Source organism: Marmota marmota, unplaced genomic scaffold (assembly GCF_001458135.2).
Source record: "Marmota marmota marmota unplaced genomic scaffold, marMar, whole genome shotgun sequence".
In the NCBI taxonomy this organism is placed as follows: Eukaryota; Metazoa; Chordata; class Mammalia; order Rodentia; family Sciuridae; genus Marmota; species Marmota marmota.
In genome coordinates this window covers 42,283,065-42,302,602 of record NW_026000082.1, presented here as the reverse complement: position 1 = coordinate 42,302,602, position 19,538 = coordinate 42,283,065, and the positions used below count along the sequence as shown (strand labels likewise).

The 19,538-nt window shown below is 45.4% G+C and overlaps 1 protein-coding gene across 1 annotated transcript in view; it reads right to left on the bottom strand.

Moving 5' to 3' along the window:
• Positions 1-11,512, bottom strand: part of Sdhb (succinate dehydrogenase complex iron sulfur subunit B) — a 28,470-nt gene extending 16,958 nt beyond the window's left edge. The window contains exons 1-2 of the mRNA XM_015484808.2: positions 11,502-11,512; positions 1,854-1,981 (exon numbers count right to left, since the gene is read on the bottom strand). Of these exons, the coding sequence (XP_015340294.2) occupies positions 1,854-1,882 (29 nt within the window). The 5' untranslated portion in view covers positions 1,883-1,981; positions 11,502-11,512. The remainder of the gene's footprint in view (positions 1-1,853; positions 1,982-11,501) is intronic.
• Positions 11,513-19,538: the final 8,026 nt, after the last annotated feature.

The following is a 19,538-nucleotide window of genomic DNA, read 5'->3' as shown; positions in this document are numbered from 1 at the left end:
GTGGTTCGGTGGTTGAATGCCCGTGGGTTCAACCCCCCGATACCAAAAAAAAAAAAATCTGGACCTGTGTGGTTTTCTATGGCTATTGGAGACTACAACACCAAACTCAGTGGCTTTGAACAACATAAATATGTTATCTTGCAGTTTTATAGGTCAAAAGACAGGTATGGGTCTCATCAGACTAAAATCAAAGTGTCACAATTTATAGGAGCCATATTGTGGAAGCAGCCTAGGTGTTCATAGTGGATGTGTCTGATATGTCAAAATACACATGGAGTCTAACTTCCCATTCTTGTGGTTGTAATGATGGCGTACACTGGTCGAGTATTCACACAGGAACACAGGAAAGTCGTGTCCGGTTCACTGTACTGTCTTGGTTACATACTTATAATGGACATAATAGAACAATGTAATTTGGTCAGTTTTGTTCCAGGATGTTTTCTTTCCCTCCTTCCTCCTCCTGGTCCCCTCCTCTAGTCTACTGGTCTCCTTTTTTCCTGTAGCTTCCACATGAGAGAAAACACATAACCCTGAACTTTTCTGAGTTTGGCTTATTTTGTTTAACCTAACGTTTTTAAGTTCCATCCATTTTCCTGCAAATGACATAATTCCATTCTTCTTTATGGCTGAATAAAACTCCATTATGTATATATACCACATTTTCTTAATCTGTTCATCCACTATGAACACCTAGGCTGCTTCCACAATATGGCTCCTATAAATTGTGACACTTTGATTTTAGTCTGATGAGACCCATACCTGTCTTTTGACCTATAAAACTGTAAGATAACATATTTATGTTGTTTAAAGCCACTGAGTTTGGTGTTGTAGTCTCCAATAGCCATAGAAAACCACACAGGTCCAGATTTTTTTTTTTTTGGTATCGGGGGGTTGAACCCACGGGCATTCAACCACCGAACCACATCCCAAGCCCTTTTTATTTTTATTTTAAGACAGAGTGTTGCTGGGGCCCGGGTTGTGGCTCAGTGGTGAAGCGCTTGCCTAGCATGTGTGAAGCACTGGGTTTGATCCTCGGCATCATATAAAAATAAACAAATAAAATAAAATAAAGGTATTGTGTCCATCTACAACTTAAAAATAATTATTAAAAAAGAGCGTTGCTAAGTTACTGATGCTAGCTTTGAACCTGCAGTCCCCTCTTGCCTTAGCCTCCTGAGCTGTTGGGATTACAGGCATGCGCCACTGTGCCTAGACCATATCATTGTTAATATTCTAACCACACCTACTACAATTCCAGCTGGACTTATATTACCAATTTCTTAAGTTTATCATTACTACAGACTACACAAGCCCAGAAAGATGAATTATAACTAGCACATTTAATATTTTAAAATTGGTAATATGCTAATTCGAACACTATGCAAAAAGTCAATTGTACCAGTATTTCTAGAAAGTTGTTAACATTTTAATTTGGGGGAAGAAAAGTTTTTGCAAAGGTTAGGTTTCTTGCTATTTATCTTTTTGAATCAGGTACTTACCTCATTCTTGGTTTTTACTGTTTTGTTGTTGTTGTGCTAGAACTGAAATCTAGGGTCTCATGCATGCGGGCAAGTGCTCTACCACTGCGCCATAATATGCTGCCTCCTCAATTCTTGTTTTACAAATAGATGACAGATTTTGGAGGTGTCTGATATCAAAATTTTAAGTCCTCAAGGTGTGAAAAACATGTTCCTGAACCAAATCAAGAGCTCTCTTTTGGGCTGATGGTACAGATCAGAAGTGTGTACTTAGCACACATGAGGTCCTGGGTTTAGTATCCAGCCCTACTAAAAACAAAAACAAAACCAATCCCTTTCCTCCATCAAATACCTAGCAAGCATAGAGATACTCACTTGTTCAGATCAATTTCATAAGTCTGCATGTGAGGTTTATCTCCGGTCTTATCAGGGTCCCATCGATAGATGGCAAATTTCTTAATTCGAGGAACTGTGGCTGCAGCTGTCTGGGCCCCTCGGCAGGCCTCAAATTTAAAATGTTCACAGGAAGCAGGAAAGAAAAAGCAAGATAATTCAATTTAGCTGTCACAATAAACTACAGCACTGAATCTAAATCCACATATCACTCATACACAGCCTTCTTGAGAAAGGCACAGTTATCCAACATCCCAAGCACCTATGATATACCAGGCATGGTACTAGGGGCTGGGGACAGAGCACTTATTAAAACAGAGAAAGCTACTGGGCGTAGTGATGCACACCTGCGATCCCATCTACTTGGGAGACAGAGGCAGGAGCAACTTGAGAGTGAGACCCTGTCTTAAAATAAAATTTTTAACAAAAGGGCTGAGGACATCACTCTGAGGCAGAATGCTCCTGGGTTCAACCGCTAGTACTTCCAAAAAAAAAACCCCAAACAAACAAAACCCAAACACCTTTATCTTCATTCAACTTTGGCTTTGTAGTGAACAAGTGTGAAATGAAATATTCATAGGAAAGTGTAAAGTGTGATCCTACTGGGAGCCCTGGGGATACAGGAGGGACTTAAACCAGTGTAACAGATCAGAAAAGCCTCATCAAATGATGTTTAAGCACAGATGGGATTAGGAGAAAGGGGTGCTCTGGCTGAGGGAATGGCACACCTAAAGGCCTGCAGTGGGGAGTATGGAGCGGTATGAGGAGCAGAAGGCCGGTGGCCTGGGGAAGGATGGGGAGTGGCAGATGTGAGGAAATAAAATTTTTTCTTGTAAATACCAGAGACTGAATCCAATGGCACTAAATCATTGAGCCACATCTCCAGCCCTTTTTGAGATAGGGTCTCGCAAAGTTGCTGAGGTTGGCCTTGAACTTATGATCCTCCTGCCTCAGCCTCCCCAGCTGCTGGGATTACAGGCATGGGCCACTATGCCCAGCCTTAAGCTGAATTTTCATTTTATCCTAAGAGCAATGAGAAGCCAGCAAAACTTTTTAATCAAGGCAGTGACATAATCAACTTTTTTTCTTTTTTTTTTAAAGATATCACAAAATTCTGAAAGTAGAATTTGTCAGGTTAGACCTGGAGAAGCTAGTGAGAAAGCTACTGCAGTTATCAAGACAAGATGCTGGAGTTTTAAAACTCAGTAGCTAAGCTGTCCCCAATCTGCAGTGCTTGAAACTCTCCCATTTAAGCAGAGGCCACATTAAGTTTTGCTGAGTTTATGCTACAGGGATAGGGAGGGGAGAGGAGGATCTTGTCAGTCCCACTATCAATTATAAATTGAATCCGTAATTTGTTTTTTATTTATTTATTTATTTATTTATTTATTTTTAAAGAGAGAGAGAGAGAGAATTTTTTAATATTTATTTCTTAGTTTTTGGCGGACACAACATCTTTGTATGTGGTGTTGAGGATCGAACCCGGCCCGCATGCATGCCAGGCGAGCATGCTACCGCTTGAGCCACATCCCCAGCCCTCAATTTGTTTTTTAAAAAATGCAGATTATACTTCAGGCCAGCTAATTCTTTCATAAACTGTCAAAAAAAAAAAAAATGTAGAAATTCCAAAGGTTGACTTATTACAAAAAATAAAAAGATATTTGCTATTTGCTGGTAAAGCCTCCAATTAACTAAAGTTAATTTGAAAACATGAATTTCAGCTTTCAGTATGAAAGAAGAAAAAGTATGAAGAAAAAGTGAAAATGAAAGCTAGGTTTTACCTTATCACAAAACTGGTTAATTCACTAACAAAAGGAAAGTTGTGTCTAGAAAGGTACATTTTTTTTAATCAAGAACTATGTAATGTTTTGAACAACCAACAATTAAAAAAAAAAAAAAAAAAGAAAGGTACATTTTTCACTAGGAATCCCATTTAATAAGACATGAGTATTTGACTGATGCCACCTTGTGGTATTTAACAGGAAGTAAAAAGAGGAAAGAACGGAAAAGAATAGCTCCAGCCAACCTTATTTTCTTTCCCTGTGGTACGGGGATTGAACCAGGGCCTTACATATGCTAGGCAAGGCGCTTCCACTGGCTGTATCCCAGCCCCCCAAGCCAACTCTGCTTGCTTAATTGCCCTTAGCCTTTTGCTTTGGTTAGATTTACTAAGGCATAATTCATTCTTATAAAATTTACCAATTTTGAGTGTACAATTTGATGGGTTTTGACAAAGTAATATAACTACCAAATTGTAGAGCACAGTGGTGCACACCTGTAAACCCAGTGACGCAGGAGGCTGAGGCAGGAGGACTGCATGTTCAAAGCTTCAGCAACTTAGCGAGGCCCTAGGTAACTTAGGGAGACCCTGTCTCAAAATAAAAAATAAAAAGGGCTGGGAATGTTGCTCAGTGGTTAAGCATCCCTGGATTCAATCCTTGATAACAATAAACTATATATATATATTAAAGCACTGGGATGTGGCTCAGAAGAGCACCTGCCTAGCATGTGGGAGGTCCTGAGTTGATCCTCAGTACCATGAAACCCCCATAGAGATTAAACCCAGGGCCTTTCACGTGCTGCCATCACCCAGTCAGTAAGACGCTAAGCAGTACCTGGCTCAGGCACTTTCATTCTTTTTTTGATACCAGGGATTGATCTCAGGGACGCTTGACCACTGAGGCACATCCCCAGCCCTATTTTGTATTTATTAAGAGACAGGGTCTCACTGAGTTGCTTGGTGCCTTGCTTTTGTTGAGGCTCGCTTTGAACTCCCGATCCTCCTGCCTCAGCCTTCCAAGCTGCTGGAATTACAGATGTGTGTCACTGCGCCCAGCCATTTTTTAAAAATATACTTTTTACTTGTAGATGGACACAATACCTTTATTTTATTTGTTTGTCTATTTATTTATTTATTCATATGTGGTGTGAGGATCAAACCCAGTGCCTCACACATCTAGGCAAGTGCTCTACCACTGTAGTGACAGCCCCAGCCCCACACTTTTATTCATTTATTTGTTCATGACGTAATTATTAAGTATCTACTATGTTCCAGGGACTATTCTGGTTGTTGGGAATGAAGTACAAAACAGACACACATTCCAACTTCACAGAGTTTATACAGTGACTAGGGGAGGGTTTTCTCAGTGGCCCTGAGTTCCATCCCCAATACCACAAGAAGGAAAGAAGAAAGAATGCAAACACACAACAAACAAAACCCAGAGACTGGGAGCCAGGTGCAAAAGTGTTTTGTTTTTTTAAATTTGTTTTTAGTTGTCAAAGGACCTTTACTTGTTTATTTATTTATATGTGGTGTTGAGAATCGAACCCAGGGCCTCACACACTCTAGGCAAGCGCTCTACCACTCAGTCACAACCCCAGTCTGCAAAAGTGTTTTGAGGAGGTGGGAATGACAGTGACAAATGCTTTAGATAAAATATGAGAACTAAGATCTAATGACAGGATTTAACACGGGGAGGTCATGTGAACTAAATGCAGATAATTTCAGTGAAGTCATGACTACTATTGGTTTGAAAAAAAAAATGGGAGGAGATGAATCTTGGACAGTGAGTTTAAACATCTCTTTTGAGAAATTCTCTGCAGAGCTCTCTTTTCCACAGAGGTTACAGTTTGGTCGCAGAAAAAGGGCTTGTGGCTCAGTGGCAGAACACTCATTTAGCATGTGCGAGGACCTGGGTTCGATCCTCAGGATCACATTAAAAATAAACAAATAAAATAAAGTTGTAGTTGTGTCACAACTAAAAAATATTAAAAAAAAAAAAAAAAAAGCTTGGAATCCAAAAATATTTGAATTTGAATTCTGGTCCCAACAGTTACTCCAGGCTGGTAGGTAGAGACACACACACACACACACACGGCTAATGTTCTGACAGAGGACAAACTGATCATGCAGGAAAGGGGAGAATTACTAGATGGGCACCTCTTAATAAATGAGAAAGGACAGGGTCTGGGAAGGTGTGAGGGGCTGGCCAGAGGAGTGTTGCTAGTTCTGCCATGGTGAGAGGAGGAAAGGGCATATGTGGGCAGAGGCAGGGAAGTGGGCCAGAGTGTGAGGTTACCTTCCCAGCAATTTCTACTACAAACCCACAATGGGAGAAGACCGAAACCATTTCTACCTTCACCTGAAAGACCAGTGACTATTTAAGGCAGAGAGTACATTTCTAGAGAATCTTGGGTGAGATTAACTTCATAGTTTACAATTTAAGCAAAACGGACTGTGGAGGAGGATGAATTCTGGATCACACTGAAGGCTGGCTGCTGTTCCTCTAGGAAAGCTTCCTCAGGGAGCAGGCCTGGAGAGGTGGGCAGAACAGATAATGATGTGGAAGCAGAAGGCGGCGGCTGGGAAATAGAGAGGAGGAAGGCAAGGAGGTCTGAATGTAGATAAGCCTGCGTAAAACACAAGGTGCAGGCTTATTTCTGAAATGTGAGTGGCACTGGATCAAATCCAAGCTTTACCACCTGCTAGCTTTGTGTTTTCCAGCAAATTAACTTCTCTGATTCTAGCTCCTCCTCTATAAAGAGGAGGGTAGTATTAATATCCACATAAAATAAGTGTGGGGGGGTCAAGCTCCTAGCACAGCCTAGAAAATAATTTCTGCTGTTCAATATTGACAACATTTTCAGACTTTGCATTATTCTGACTGGCAGATAAGTATCCTAAGCCCTGCCAGTTCTAGGAATAATGAGATGCACAGGTGGTTCCTGCCTTACAGGAGTTCATAGTCTAGATGAAGAAATAAGGCAACACTAACAACAGTTAATATATTACAGTTCAACACAGGCAGAGTTGTGGTTCAGTGGTACATACTACGCATAAATGAGATTCAGACCTAAACCTGTGACCCACAGAAACATATCAAGCTCATTACTGGATTCTTCTGAGGTGGCTTTTGTAAGTATAAATGTGCACTTCTACAAGGGGAGAGACCTATTCTATTTCTGTTGAGGGGGCAGTGCAGAGGTGTCACCTGAATCACAACACTGACCTATGAAACCAGCCTTTTCTACAGTCCCTGGGCGGAAGAAGAGCCTGAGCTTTTGAACTCACTCTCATTGGCAGGGCTCTCAAAACTTAATTGCTTCCTCAGCAACTATAAAAGGAACATAGTAAACAAGATCATTCTGAATCATCAATTAAAGGCTCAGAAGACATAGGCCCGAGGCTCTGGTAGGCATCCTTTTTCCCTAACCCTCCTTTTCAGAAAGAAGATGTGAAGAGTGAATGACTTGCCCAAGTTCACATAGAACACAGGCAACATGTACTACCTACGCAGCCACCGAACGCACTTGAGAGAGATTGTCACACAAATGCAAGAGGGGGAAAAAATCTATCATTTCTTGTACACTATGAGCCATGATCTATGCTAAGGAGTTTTTCAGGTGTTATGTTAACCAACTGGCCTGGATTTACAAGTTCTTGGCAGTCATATTTTTGGCAAATAAAACTGGAGCCTCAGGCTGGGGATACAGCTCAGTTGGTAGAGTGCTTCCTTGCCTTGCATGTACAAGGCCCTGGGTTCAATCCCCAACACCACCCAAAACAAAACACACAAACAAACTGGGCTCTCAAATATTTTCTTTTAATATTTATTTTTTAGTTTTGGGTGGACACAATATCTTTATTTTACTTTTATGTGGTGTTGAGGATCGAACCCAGTGCTTCATGCATGTTAGGCAAGCACTCTACAACTGAACCACAGCCTCAGATCACTGAGCCACAGCCTCAGCCCTCAAATCTTTAAAAAGTTTTCTAGTCTTTAAAAATGAGTTAATAGATCTTGTTGCATAACTTTTTTGTTGTGGTTGTTGTACTAGGGATTGAACCCAGGGGTGCTTAACCACTGAGCCACATTCCCCGTCCTTTTTATTTTTGAGACAGGGTCTCACTAAGCTGCCCAGGCTGGCCTGGAAACTTCGGTCGTCTAGCCTCAGCCTCCTGAGTTGCTAGGAGTACAGATGTGCCACCACACCTGCAGTACTGAGGTGTTGAGGAGCCCAGAAGAGGATGCAGACTTGTGATCTGTAAATCCTTCGCTCCTTATGTAATACCTAGGGGTGATTTCCCTTCCCTTTCTCCCATTCGGAATGCAGATCAGAAGTGTGCAGTTCCATGACGATACAGGGGTGTGGGAAAACCTATCGCTGCACACATAAACGAGAACACCACTAAGCTCTTCACCGCCGTTATCTCATGCCAATCCTGCGGGGCAGGCAAATAAACACCTGGGTGCCACTGCTTTAAGGAACTCAGTTCAATAAAGGGGAGGGAGCCCCGGTTTCCGTCCCCCGGCTGGCGGTGCATTTCCCTCCACCGTCCACCCGACCTCTCCCCACAATCCCGGTCTGGTCTCTCTTCACACGTCGTCAAGCACCTTCTACCCTGAGCGGCTTCCCAGTTCCCACCCCCGACTCTCCGCAGGTCGCTCTTTCCCACGGAGGCTGTAGTTTGGTAGCAGAAAAAGGGTTTGGAGTCCAAATATTTGAATTAAATTCTGGTTCCAACGGTTGCTCGCCTGCCATATGACCTTGAGCAATTCAAGTCCCTTCTTTGAACTTTTTTCCTTCCATAGCTCTAAAAAGTCAACTCCGCCCTGACACCAGCTGTCGGGAGGCGCAGCGTAGCGGGCAGCGACGCGCCCAGCCGAAATCAAAACCGAAAAGTATCATGTTGTATCAATTGTCTTTTGTATCATCAACCTATTCTAGTTTCTTGTAATTTACAGCAATCTAAAGGATTTTTCTCCAGCTGGAGGGCTAAGGAGAGTTAAATTTAGGGGGAAATATCAGATGATTTTATTATCTGGAAGATTTATTTGCCTCTGAGACAAACCTGCTTCACTCCAAATCCATACTTACTCCCTGTGGTGGGACTGTGGAGCCTTCTCATCCATAATGTAGGATGTCGTTTGCCTTGAGTACCCCAGCCACTGCCCTCTTCCGTCTCTCGGGCTGATCCTCTCCTTTGACTCGGCTGTCCCCGGGGCATCTCTAGCTGGGTGTCCCATGGCCCTTCACACTCAACTTGTCCCCAGTGTGCGGACCACCTGCAGGGTTCACACTTCTGCTCTTCTCAGTACTGCCACCCGCCCACTCTCCAAGCTAGAAGCCCAGCGTCATCTGGATTCCTCTCTCTCTCCACATCTACCCACCACCAACTGCCACTGTGTGCTCCAAGGCCTCCAGGCACCCCCTCCTCGCTCCTCACCTCTGTGCCCTTGTACACCCCGGGGTCTGGCATCAGGAGTGTCCTGTCCCCCTTCACTTGGTGGATTGTCATCTTTGAAGATTCAGCTCCAATTTTCTCCTCCCTTAGAAGATCACTCCTGGGCCAGCCCTAATAAAATAGCTCTGCAGCAGCCATCAGCGTAGCTCGTACTATTGAACAACTCCCCTTCCCACGTGTCTTTCTCCCCTCCGGGGGGCAGTTTGAGGGCTTGGCCCATCCCCACTACTTTATTTTCTTTGAATTTATGGCTATCTGTAAGTCTGTTTGAATTTTTTTTTTTTTTTTTGGTACAGGGGAATTGAACTTGTGTAGTTGGACACAAGACCTTTATTTTATTTATTTACTTTTACGTGGTGCTGAGGATTGAACCCAGTGCCTTGCACATGCTAGGCCAGCGTTCCACCGCGGAGCCACAACCCCAGCCCCCCCTGTTTTGTTTTTATCCAGACAGGGTCTCACTAAGTTGCTTAGGGCCTGGTTAAGTTGCTCAGGCTGGCTTTGAACTTTGGATTCTTCTGCCTCAGTCTCTGGAGTTGCTGGGGTCACAGGTGTGCATCACCACTTCTTTTTTTTTTAATTTACTTATTTTTTTAATTTTTATTGTTGGTTGTTCAAAACATTACATAGTTCTTGATATATCATATTTCACACTTTGATTCAAGTGGGTTATGAACTCCCATTTTTACCCCGCATCACCACTTCTTGCTGAATTTTTTTTTTTCTTCTGGTGCTGGGGATTGAATCCAGGGCCTTGCACCACTGAGTTATGTTCCTAAACTCTTTTTATTTTTATTTTGAGGCAAGGTTTTGCTGAGTTGCTCAGGCTGGTCTTGAACGTTCAATCCTCCTGCCTCAGCCTCCCACGTACCTGGAATTACAGGTGTGCGCCACTGTGCAGGCTGTTTTGAAATTTTTTTTTTTTTGGGGGGGGGGGTACCAGGGATTGAACTCAGAACTCAGGGCACTCAACCACTGAGACACATCCCCAGCCCTATTTTGTATTTTATTTAGAGACAGGGTCTCAGTGAGTTTATTAGCACCTGGCCTTTGCTGAGGCTGGCTTTGAACTCAGGATCCTCCTGCTTCAGCCTCATGAACCACTGGGATCACAGGCCTTGTGCCACTGTGCCCGGCTTGTTCTGAATTTATATACATGTATATTGTTTATGAACCTTTATTTTATGCATTTATTTATATGTGGTGCTGAGAATCAAGCCTGACTGGAGTGTCCTGGAGCCTGACTCAGTGATTGGCACACAGTAGGTGGCCAACAGATACTTAATACATGAACAATTCATTTTTGTTTCTAAAATGCCTGACTTGGGACCTGGCACAGAGTAGGTATGCAGTCGATGTTGGTTGGTTGAATGAAGGAGTAACACAGAAGATGAGCCGACCCTGTTTCTTGTGGGAGGTGAAAGGAGAGACTGGGGACAGGTTAGCAGAGAAGTGAAGACTCAGGCAGCTCCAGTGCTCAGGGTCAGGACTTGGGCGAATTGAGGGAGGCATTCACCAGCGGCATCACATTTAAGAGGCCCCCCCAAACTTGGTAATCGAGACAGATAATATTTCAATACAACATCTATTTATTTATTTATTTATTGTGCTGGGGATTGAACCCAGGGCCCTGTGCATGTGAGCTATATCCTCAGCCCTTAATACAATATTTTAAAAAACAAAATGCAAAAAAAACTCATGAAGAATACAATAGCAACATTTTAAGTAAAGGTCGTGTTCCTGGCTGGGCATGCTAGTACACACCTGTAATTTCAGGGATTCAGGATTCAGGAGGCAGAGGCAGAAGGATTGCAAGTTCAAGGTTAACTCAGTAACTTAGCAAAACCCTGTCTCAAAATAAAAAGGTCGGGTCTGGGGTTGTGGCTGAGTGGTAGCATGTGTGAGCACTGGGTTTGATTCTCAGCACCACATATAAAAATAAATAAAATGAAGGTCCATTGACAACTAAACAAACAAACAAACAAACAAATAAATAAATAAATAAATAAAGGTCAAAGGGGCTGGGGCTGTAGATCAGTGGTAAAGCGCCCGTGGGTCCAATCTCCAATACTGCAAAGAACAACCAGTATTCTCCAAGCAAAGCAAGAGGACTTAGCCAGCACGGAGACTGGGAGTTCCTTTTCACTGGTGCCGACCACAGACGACTCTTACTTTGACTGTTTTTTGAACCCCTGTTTGTTTTCTCGAAGGCATCAGTACTAAAGTGCTTTCTGGGTACCTCAAGGGGGTTGGGTGCATTTTCAGGGACCAGAGAAGAAGGGAGGAGGGAGCCTGGTGGACAGGGATGGAGGAGAAAGCCGGGGATGGGTGGATCGATCGACTCTTCCCCCAGCCCAGGCCTCCACCAGGCCTGGTCCTCTGACCTGCAGGCAGGGCAAGCTGGAGACCCCACGGAGGGTGTGATAGCAGAGCTTCCTTCTCCTCCCTTAGCTGCAGAGTGAGTCCCTTCTGTGGGTCATTGCAGGCAGGGCTGGCACTACAGTGAGATTTGCAAACATCTAGGCTCTTCCAAGTCCATCCAAGCTCTCTGGGATATTTTTCTTCTAGGTTGCAGTGTGGTTAGACACTGTGGGGGCTCTAGAGAGGAGGTGAAAACCCCCTCCCAGGGCTGGGGTTATGGCTCAGTGGTAGAGCACTTGCCTAGCACATGTGAGGCCTTGGGATTGATTCTCAGCAGCAAAGAAAGAAAGAAAGAAAGGTAGGTAGGTATCGTGTCCATCTACAACTAAAACATATTAAAACAAACAAAAAACCCCGTCTCCCAGAATTGGAATAGACTGAGTTGGCAAATCTAATGTCAACTGGCCACCTGGTTCAGATCTCTTCTCTCCCCATCCTGACCCTGCCTGGCCTTGTTCTCAGAGAAGTCCCCTTCTGCTAGGTCTTGGGGTGATATCTTCAGTGCTGTTCATGATGCTGGCATTGGAGACAGTGGGGCTGCAGCTGCAGCTACTGATGGCAGCCAAATTTGGAGGGCTTACTGTGTATCAGAGCCTAACAGAATCCTTTGCGTATCTTTGGTGTCTCTAATCGTTACAATAGCCCAGGAGGTAGGGATTAGGGCCCTTCATTTATAATAGGGGCAACTGAGCCTCTGAGAGGGTTGACAACTCACCCCAGGTCACACAGCCAGTAGGTCAACATCTTCTCTAGGTCGAGGGTTGGGCAGTGGGCAAGCACCCGGTGGAGGGAACGCAGTGTTGCAGCCACTCTGGTTCACCTGCAGGGGGTGCCCCTGCCCCACAGCACTGCCCAGGGCTCCCTAGCGACCCTTGCCAACCTGCTGTCAGGAAGGGCTTATCCAAACCCTCTTTCTTCATCCCATGCAAACCTCACCATATAATTAGAGTTCTCAAAATATTCTCTTTGAGTGGGATAGAGGCAATCATATGCTACATCTTCTCGGATTTCATGAGTAGTCTCTATGGAACTCCCGGAGGGAAAAGTCACCAGCCACCCCCACTCCAGCTGGGACTGCATTTCACACAGCTGAAGTCATCTCAGCTGCTGGGACTTAGCAGGTGGCCCAGAGTCTTCTGGGGACCGTTCTGCCGCTGAGCCCTGAAGCACTGCGTACACACACACACGCACGCATTCAGAGGTCACTGCCTGCCAACCTCTGCCTCATACCCACCTGCTGCAGCACACAGCACTGCATACTCTCAAATTAGCAGTTAATTTTGGTTCTGTGGGCTTGTGTGGTATGCAGATTGTAGACACAGTGTATCACCTACAATGAAACTCCCTTTCCAACTGAATCTGTAATTTGACCATCCTTAAAAAAAATAATTAGAGATAGAACCATACAAGAAAGAATTGAGGGGCTGGGGATGTGGCTCAAGCGGTAGCGCGCTCGCCTGGCATGCATGCGGCCCAGGTTCAATCCTCAGCACCACATACAAACAAAGATGTTGTGTCCGCCGAAAACTAAATAAATAAATAAATAAAAAAAAGAAGAAAGAATTGAGGTGATGAATATTCATTTGTAGTGGCCAGATGTCAGCTGACTGAGAAAAACAGAGATGCAGAATATTAAAGGCGACTCCACCTTTTAGGGAGACAGAGAGGTAGAATGGTTAAGTGTGCAGGTCTTTGGGGTTCAAACTCTGTTAAATCTGCCAGTTACTCCGTGACCTTGTTTAAGTTACTTAACCTCTCTCTGCATTAGTTTCCTACTGGAGACTATATGGGGTGGGGGAGTCAGTCACCTCGTGTGTGGGGAGGAGGATTAAATGAGTGAGTAGCTGTCAGGGGCTATCAATCTGAAGCTGGTGATGGGAAACCCAGCGGGCGGGAAGGAAGGAGGTCAAAGAGAACCGTGCATTGTGCATCTTTGGGAGAACAGAGTATATTAATCAGGGTGGAAAGACTCCAGCCTATATAAGATGTCAAGGATTTCAGGCAGCTTAAAATTTGTTTAAAAATACATATGTAATTAAATTCTCACTATGTAAAACACTCAAGCAATATAAAGTTTAAGTCCCCTCTGTCAGCCTTCCTTCCCGGAGGTGACTGCTAGTGTCAGTTTTGTGGCCCTGCTTCCAGATCTTTCTGTTGCAGGTCCGTGTGTTTCTGCAGGAATCCGTGGCTTTGAGTGCTGCTCTTCCTCCCCACTACATGAGGCAACCTGTCACCTCTCCATCCAGTGCGATGTCATGGAGGTCTTCTGATGTCAGTGCCCACGGACCTATTTCATTTTTTGTGCTGTAAAATATTTAAATGTAAGAAGGTGCTGTGGTTTGATCATTCCTTGGGCAGTCTCTTAAAAGGGATTTTTCCTATAAGTTTAATTGTGATAAAGAAACCTAGGTCACTCAGGCTGGGGATATAGCTCAGTTGGTAGAGTGCTTGCCTTGCATGCACGGGTTCAAACCCCAGCACCACCAAAAGGGGGGAAAAAAAAGAAAGAAAGAAACATAGGTCACTGCTTGCTTTCTAAAATGCAGCATGGATCATGCAACTGCAGCTACCCCAACCTCCAGGGGACTCCCAGTGCTCAAGCCCTAATGCTCCCAGCATGACATACGATGTATTGTAAGTGCAAAGGGAGAGTTCCCCACTGTCCTCTGAAATACACTGACAGACAGACTGGAGAAAAGGCACACATTTATTATGTGCAAAGAGGCAATCACCAGGTGTCATTACCCACCAGCCCAACAGGATTTGGAAGTTCATACACCCCTTTTCCATAGGGGAAGTGGGGAATAGGGAGTGCAGGTAATTTTTAGGGGGATTCAGTGGGTTTGGAGAACACTCAAAAATGACTCGGGACAAAGTCCATTGGGCCCCCAGGATAGAGTGGTTTGTAAAGATTCTGTATGAAATAGAGGATGGTGGTGTGAACCAAAAGTCTGTCCAGTGTGTTGGCCGACTTCAGTCTTCCCACAAAGCCCAGGGAGGGGGCCGGAAGTCACTGCTTCTTCTTAGACAGGCCTAGGGGACCTGGATTCTGAGCCTGCTCTAAAAGCCCTTAGTTCCTTCTGATCACACTGCTCAGCGTGCCAAGGTATGCCTTGTTTGGGGATATTGTTCTCTGAGCCCCGACAAGATCTTAGCCACTCTGTGTGGTCACCATTTCCCGTTGTGTCACAAGCTCACAGTCCTTTCTTTGCAGCGGGGACGGCCCCTCCCTCTGCCCAACCATTCATTCTCCCATTGATTCAACTGACTCTGATCCCAGTTGGAAGGAACACCCTTGGTCACTCTCCCAGCAGGAAGAAGGAATTGTGTGTGTGTGTGTGTGTGTGCGCGCGCTCGTGCATGTGTGATTCCACAGCTTTCTGTGCCACATTCATTTTTCCATTCAGCGAAAGTGTATCGGGGCCCCTCCTCCGTCAGCCTGTCTGCTGTCCTGTCTGTCTAGCTGACCAGGCCATCAGCTCCTTGAGGGTGAGACGTCACCCCCTCTGTGGGGTTTCCCATCCTGTGTGCCCAGCACAGTTCCGATTTCAACTGTTGTCCTGGTGGAATTATTTGTGGGGCCCCTTTTGCTCTCAGAAATGTCCTGGTTTAGGTGAAAAATTAGAGGATTGCTCTAGTTTTACACTAATAGCTGCTTAGCAGATGTTAAAAGAAATGGTTGGGTGGGTGGATATGGGTCGTCTGCTTTTCATGACCCAGAGATGCCATTTTGGAGGGGGTACTAGGGATTGAACTCAGGGGTGCTCAGCCACCGAGCCCCATCCCCAGCCCTATTCTGTATGTTATTTAGAGACAGGGTCTCACTGAGTTGCTGGGTGCCTGCTCTTGCTGAGGCTGGCTTTGAACTCACGATCCTCCTGCCTCAGCCTCCTGAGCCACTGGGATTACAGGTATGCGCCACCGCACTCAGCAGAGAGGACATCTTGCTCTGAGTAGAAGGCCAGAGACAGCACTGCTAGGCCAGGTAGAGGAATCCTACAATCTCCGACATTTTGCTTACAGGTAATGGGGTTTTCTTGTTGGTGAGATTCCAACAGGACACCCAGCATGCTAAGAAAGGGCTGGTGTGGGGGTGACCTTTGTGAATGGAACAAAGCCCACTTGTTAGACGTGGGTAGGGCTCAGGCGCTGGGCTCTGGGCCCAGACCCTAAGCGTGAATCCTGGTTCCATTATTTTGGGCTGTTCGACCCCCTTCCCTGAGTCCCATTGTCCTTGTCTATAAAATTGGTCAATAACTTCACAGCTTTGTCTCGAAAATTAGGAGATAACGAATGTCAAATATTAGGTGGAACCATATGAAATCTTCTCTGTTGGACTATTTTGACCTCTAAAGTGGCGCTCCATGTGGTCCAATCTGGCAGGTGTGTAATCAGTGATTATGATGGTGGGGGCTGGGGTGGAGCTCAGTGGTAGAGCACTTGCCCAGCATGCACAAGGCCTTGGGTTTGATCCCTGAAAGTAAGAACAATTAAAAATAATAAAAAAAAGAAAGAAATGGCTGAACTGTTTTTTCTGCATCCGTCACCTGGCTGAACAGATATTTCATTCTGTCACTCAACAGATTTGCTGAGCACTGCCCAGGTGCCAGAAATCGCCAGCAGGAGGAAAAGCAAAAATTCCTTGGAAAGGTGGACGAGTCTCTTTAACACATGGGGCGCAGGGGAGCCCGAGGGGGCATGCTGGCTGAGGCTGCTGCAGAGCCATCTTGGGGTGTGACCAGGACTATGGGGGGGTGGGCCTGAGCTTGTGGAGGGCGAGAACTGAGGCTGGAGCCAGCGTGATCTGATCTCGGCAGACCCTCGTTTCTCAAAGGTCGGGCTGAGCTGGGTATGGTGGTGTGTACCCATAATCCCAGCTACGAGGAGGCTGAGGCAGGAGCGTCTCTTGAGCTGAGGAGTTTGAGGCCAGCCTGGGCCAAGCAGTGAGGGCTCCTCTCACAAAGGCAACCAGCAGGCTGATAGGAGCCCCGCTGGCTGCAGTGGAAGGATCCGGGGTGAAGCCCAGGTGAGAAAGCAGATTTCTCACATCAGCCAGGCCTCCGCCTGGTGTTTCTCTGTACTTAGATACCAGTGACAAGGGTTGATATCTATTGTACCTTTTTCTTTTAAGTATTATAATAAAATCGTATTAATCCTTGCAGTCAGAGTAGCTGGGGATTGAAGGCAGGTGCCTGTTTCCCTCGTTGGGGTTCAGTCCGGCAGAGAAGTTTCTAGAACTATGCCTCCCAACAGTAGCTACTTGTGTAGTGTGTGGTCATGGAGCACTTAAATGTGGCTAGTCCCAAGAGAGGTTGATGTAAGTATAGTATGCACATCAGTTTTCAAGGATTTATCACAGAAAAAAAAAAAGAGAGAGAATATGAAATTCTCATTAAAAATTTAAAATTTTGCTTATATGTCAAAACGATAATAATTTGGATATACTAGGTTAAAGAAAATATATTAATAACATTAATTTTATCTGATTTTAGCTTTTAAAAATTTTTTTTAGTCGTTGATGGATCTTTATTTTATTTATTTATTTATATGTGGTGCTGAGAATTGAACCCAGTGCCTCACACATGCCAGGCAAGCACTCTACAACTGAGCCACCACCCCAGCTCCTGATTTTAACCTTTTTAACGTGGCTATTAGGGAACTTAAAGTTACATGGGTGCTTGCATTATATTTTATTGGAAAGTGTTGTTTTTTTTTTGTCTCAGCGTAATCTCAGCAATGCTGAGGTAAGGGAGTGGCCACAATGTGAAAATAGTACCTGGATAAACTTGTGTAACACACCAACACCTTTTGAGGAGTTTCAGGAATGGGAGGATCAGGGAACTATTTCAGATCAGCCTTGCTGTGACTTGGACCACGTTAATCGGATATAAAAAGGCACGGGTGGGTGGAGGGATAAAAAGAATTGGAAAATGAAAACCAGACTATGATGTGATAAGGGGAATAAATGCTAGTGTTCTGTAGCCCAGTGGGATAGCTGTAGTTTGCAAAAAATTAACCCCAGGGACACTTTACCACTAAGATATATCTCCAGCCCTTTTTAATTTTTTTTTTATTTGAGACAGGGTCATGCTAAGTTGCTGAGGCTCTCCTCAAACTTGTGATCCTCCTGCCTCAGTCTCTGGAGGGGCTGGGATTACAGGTGTGCAACACCATGTCGCCCCCCCCCTTTTTTTTTTTTTATAAAAAACTGGCTCAGTGGTAGAGCACTTGCCTAGCATGTGTGAGGCACTGGGTTCGATTCTCAGCACCGCATATAAATAAATGAACAAAATAAAGGCCCATCAATGTCTAAAAAAAAAGAAAAGAAAAGCTGAAACACAGAAGTTTGAAGACTTCCAGTACAAAGAAATGACTGATGTTTAAGGACACAGGAGACGGAAATACTAATTACCTTGATTTGATCATTATCCATTGTATACATGTATCACTCTGTACTGTAAGAGGCACCATTATTATGTGTTAATTTCAATAAAAGGGAGGAGAGAAGAGTGATCTCACAGGGCTGGACCATGGCTTAAGCCTGGAAGTAAAAGAACCAGTGATTTTTTTTTTTTTTTTTGCATTGGCCTCTGAAGACAGGTGCACCAACACCTCAGTCCAGAAACCCAAGAAGGGCCTGAGGAGTGAGGGGCCCAGGTGTGTCCCAAGGGGCTTAGGAGGTCCAGAAACCAACCAGAGGCTCCAAGTCAGGGTCTTGGGGGTTTGCTCACTCAGACCCTGTTAGACTGTGGCTGTGCTGCATGGGTCATTATACGACGGGTCAAATCGCCAATCCTGTGTGTAAGGACTCCCTGTTGTGAGAACATGGAGCTACCAGAGCAGCGGGCACGGTTTGTGTCCTGCCCACACCTTTTCTTTTGCTTCTGTGAGTCGGTCTCCAGCCCCTGTGACCTTGACCTTGTTTGTAACTACAGACACCATCTTCTCTAAGTGGCTCCCTATGGGCTATGGTGGCCCCAGAGGCCCCAGAGCCCGTGACCGACTAGTGTAGATGTGGGGAGACTCGGCCTCCAGGTGGTACATCTCTCAGGTGCTCTTCAGGGCTAGGGCTGAGGCAGCACCTGAAGTCACAACTTGTTCGGCTTCTCCTTCCCTGTCCTACTCTCCCGATTTCCTTACTGGCTTCCCCTGGGGACGCTCTTAAATAAACCACGTGTTCCCAAATGCTCGTCTCAGGGTCTGCATCCCTGACTTTACTAGGGATATTGATCTTGACCCTGGGAGGTGGCCCTGTCACATGCAAACACAGTATAGGTGTGATTCCAGACACTTGAGACACCTTGCCGAGAGCCTGGAGCTGGTGTGCGGACTAGCAGGGGCTTCAGGGCCAGACGGGGCCCCATGTGGTCTGTGTCCCTCAGGACCATATCTAGGAAGCCGCAAAGAACCTCACGCCCACAGCCACGTGATTTCCCCTCGGACTCTTTATTTACTGCTCTTTCGTCAGGCTCTTCGGCAAACACCTTTCCATCTCCACCACGACCTCTTTTCCAGAAAGTTGAACTTGTGCCCAGCTCCGGCCATCTTCACGACACCCCCTGCCATCTCACACTGAATATTTCAAAATCAAGACCAAAACAGGAACTTGGCTGGGTTTTGCAACACAGAAGTTCTGGGTTGACATTTATAGAAAGGGGGGCGGGGAAGAGCGCCGAGTCCACGGGGTACATCCACACCGAGGGGAGGCACACCGGGTGGGCAGGACAGTGTCTGAGCCCTGGGGCTTCCAGACACTTCAGAGATCACTGACTTAGGATGGGGAGACCTTTAGGAAAAGCTACAAGACACACCGTCTGCACGTGGGGGTGCTCACTTCCCCTTCATGTAGACTAGATAAAAATAAAAGAAAGCCCACAAACCCACATGAACCAAACGCACACACAGGACAGTCTCTAGACGCACACCCTCAGAGAGGCACTTGTGTTTTCACGTCTGGGGTTGGAGAGAAGATCCAACAGGAGCCACTGTCCCCGGGGGGG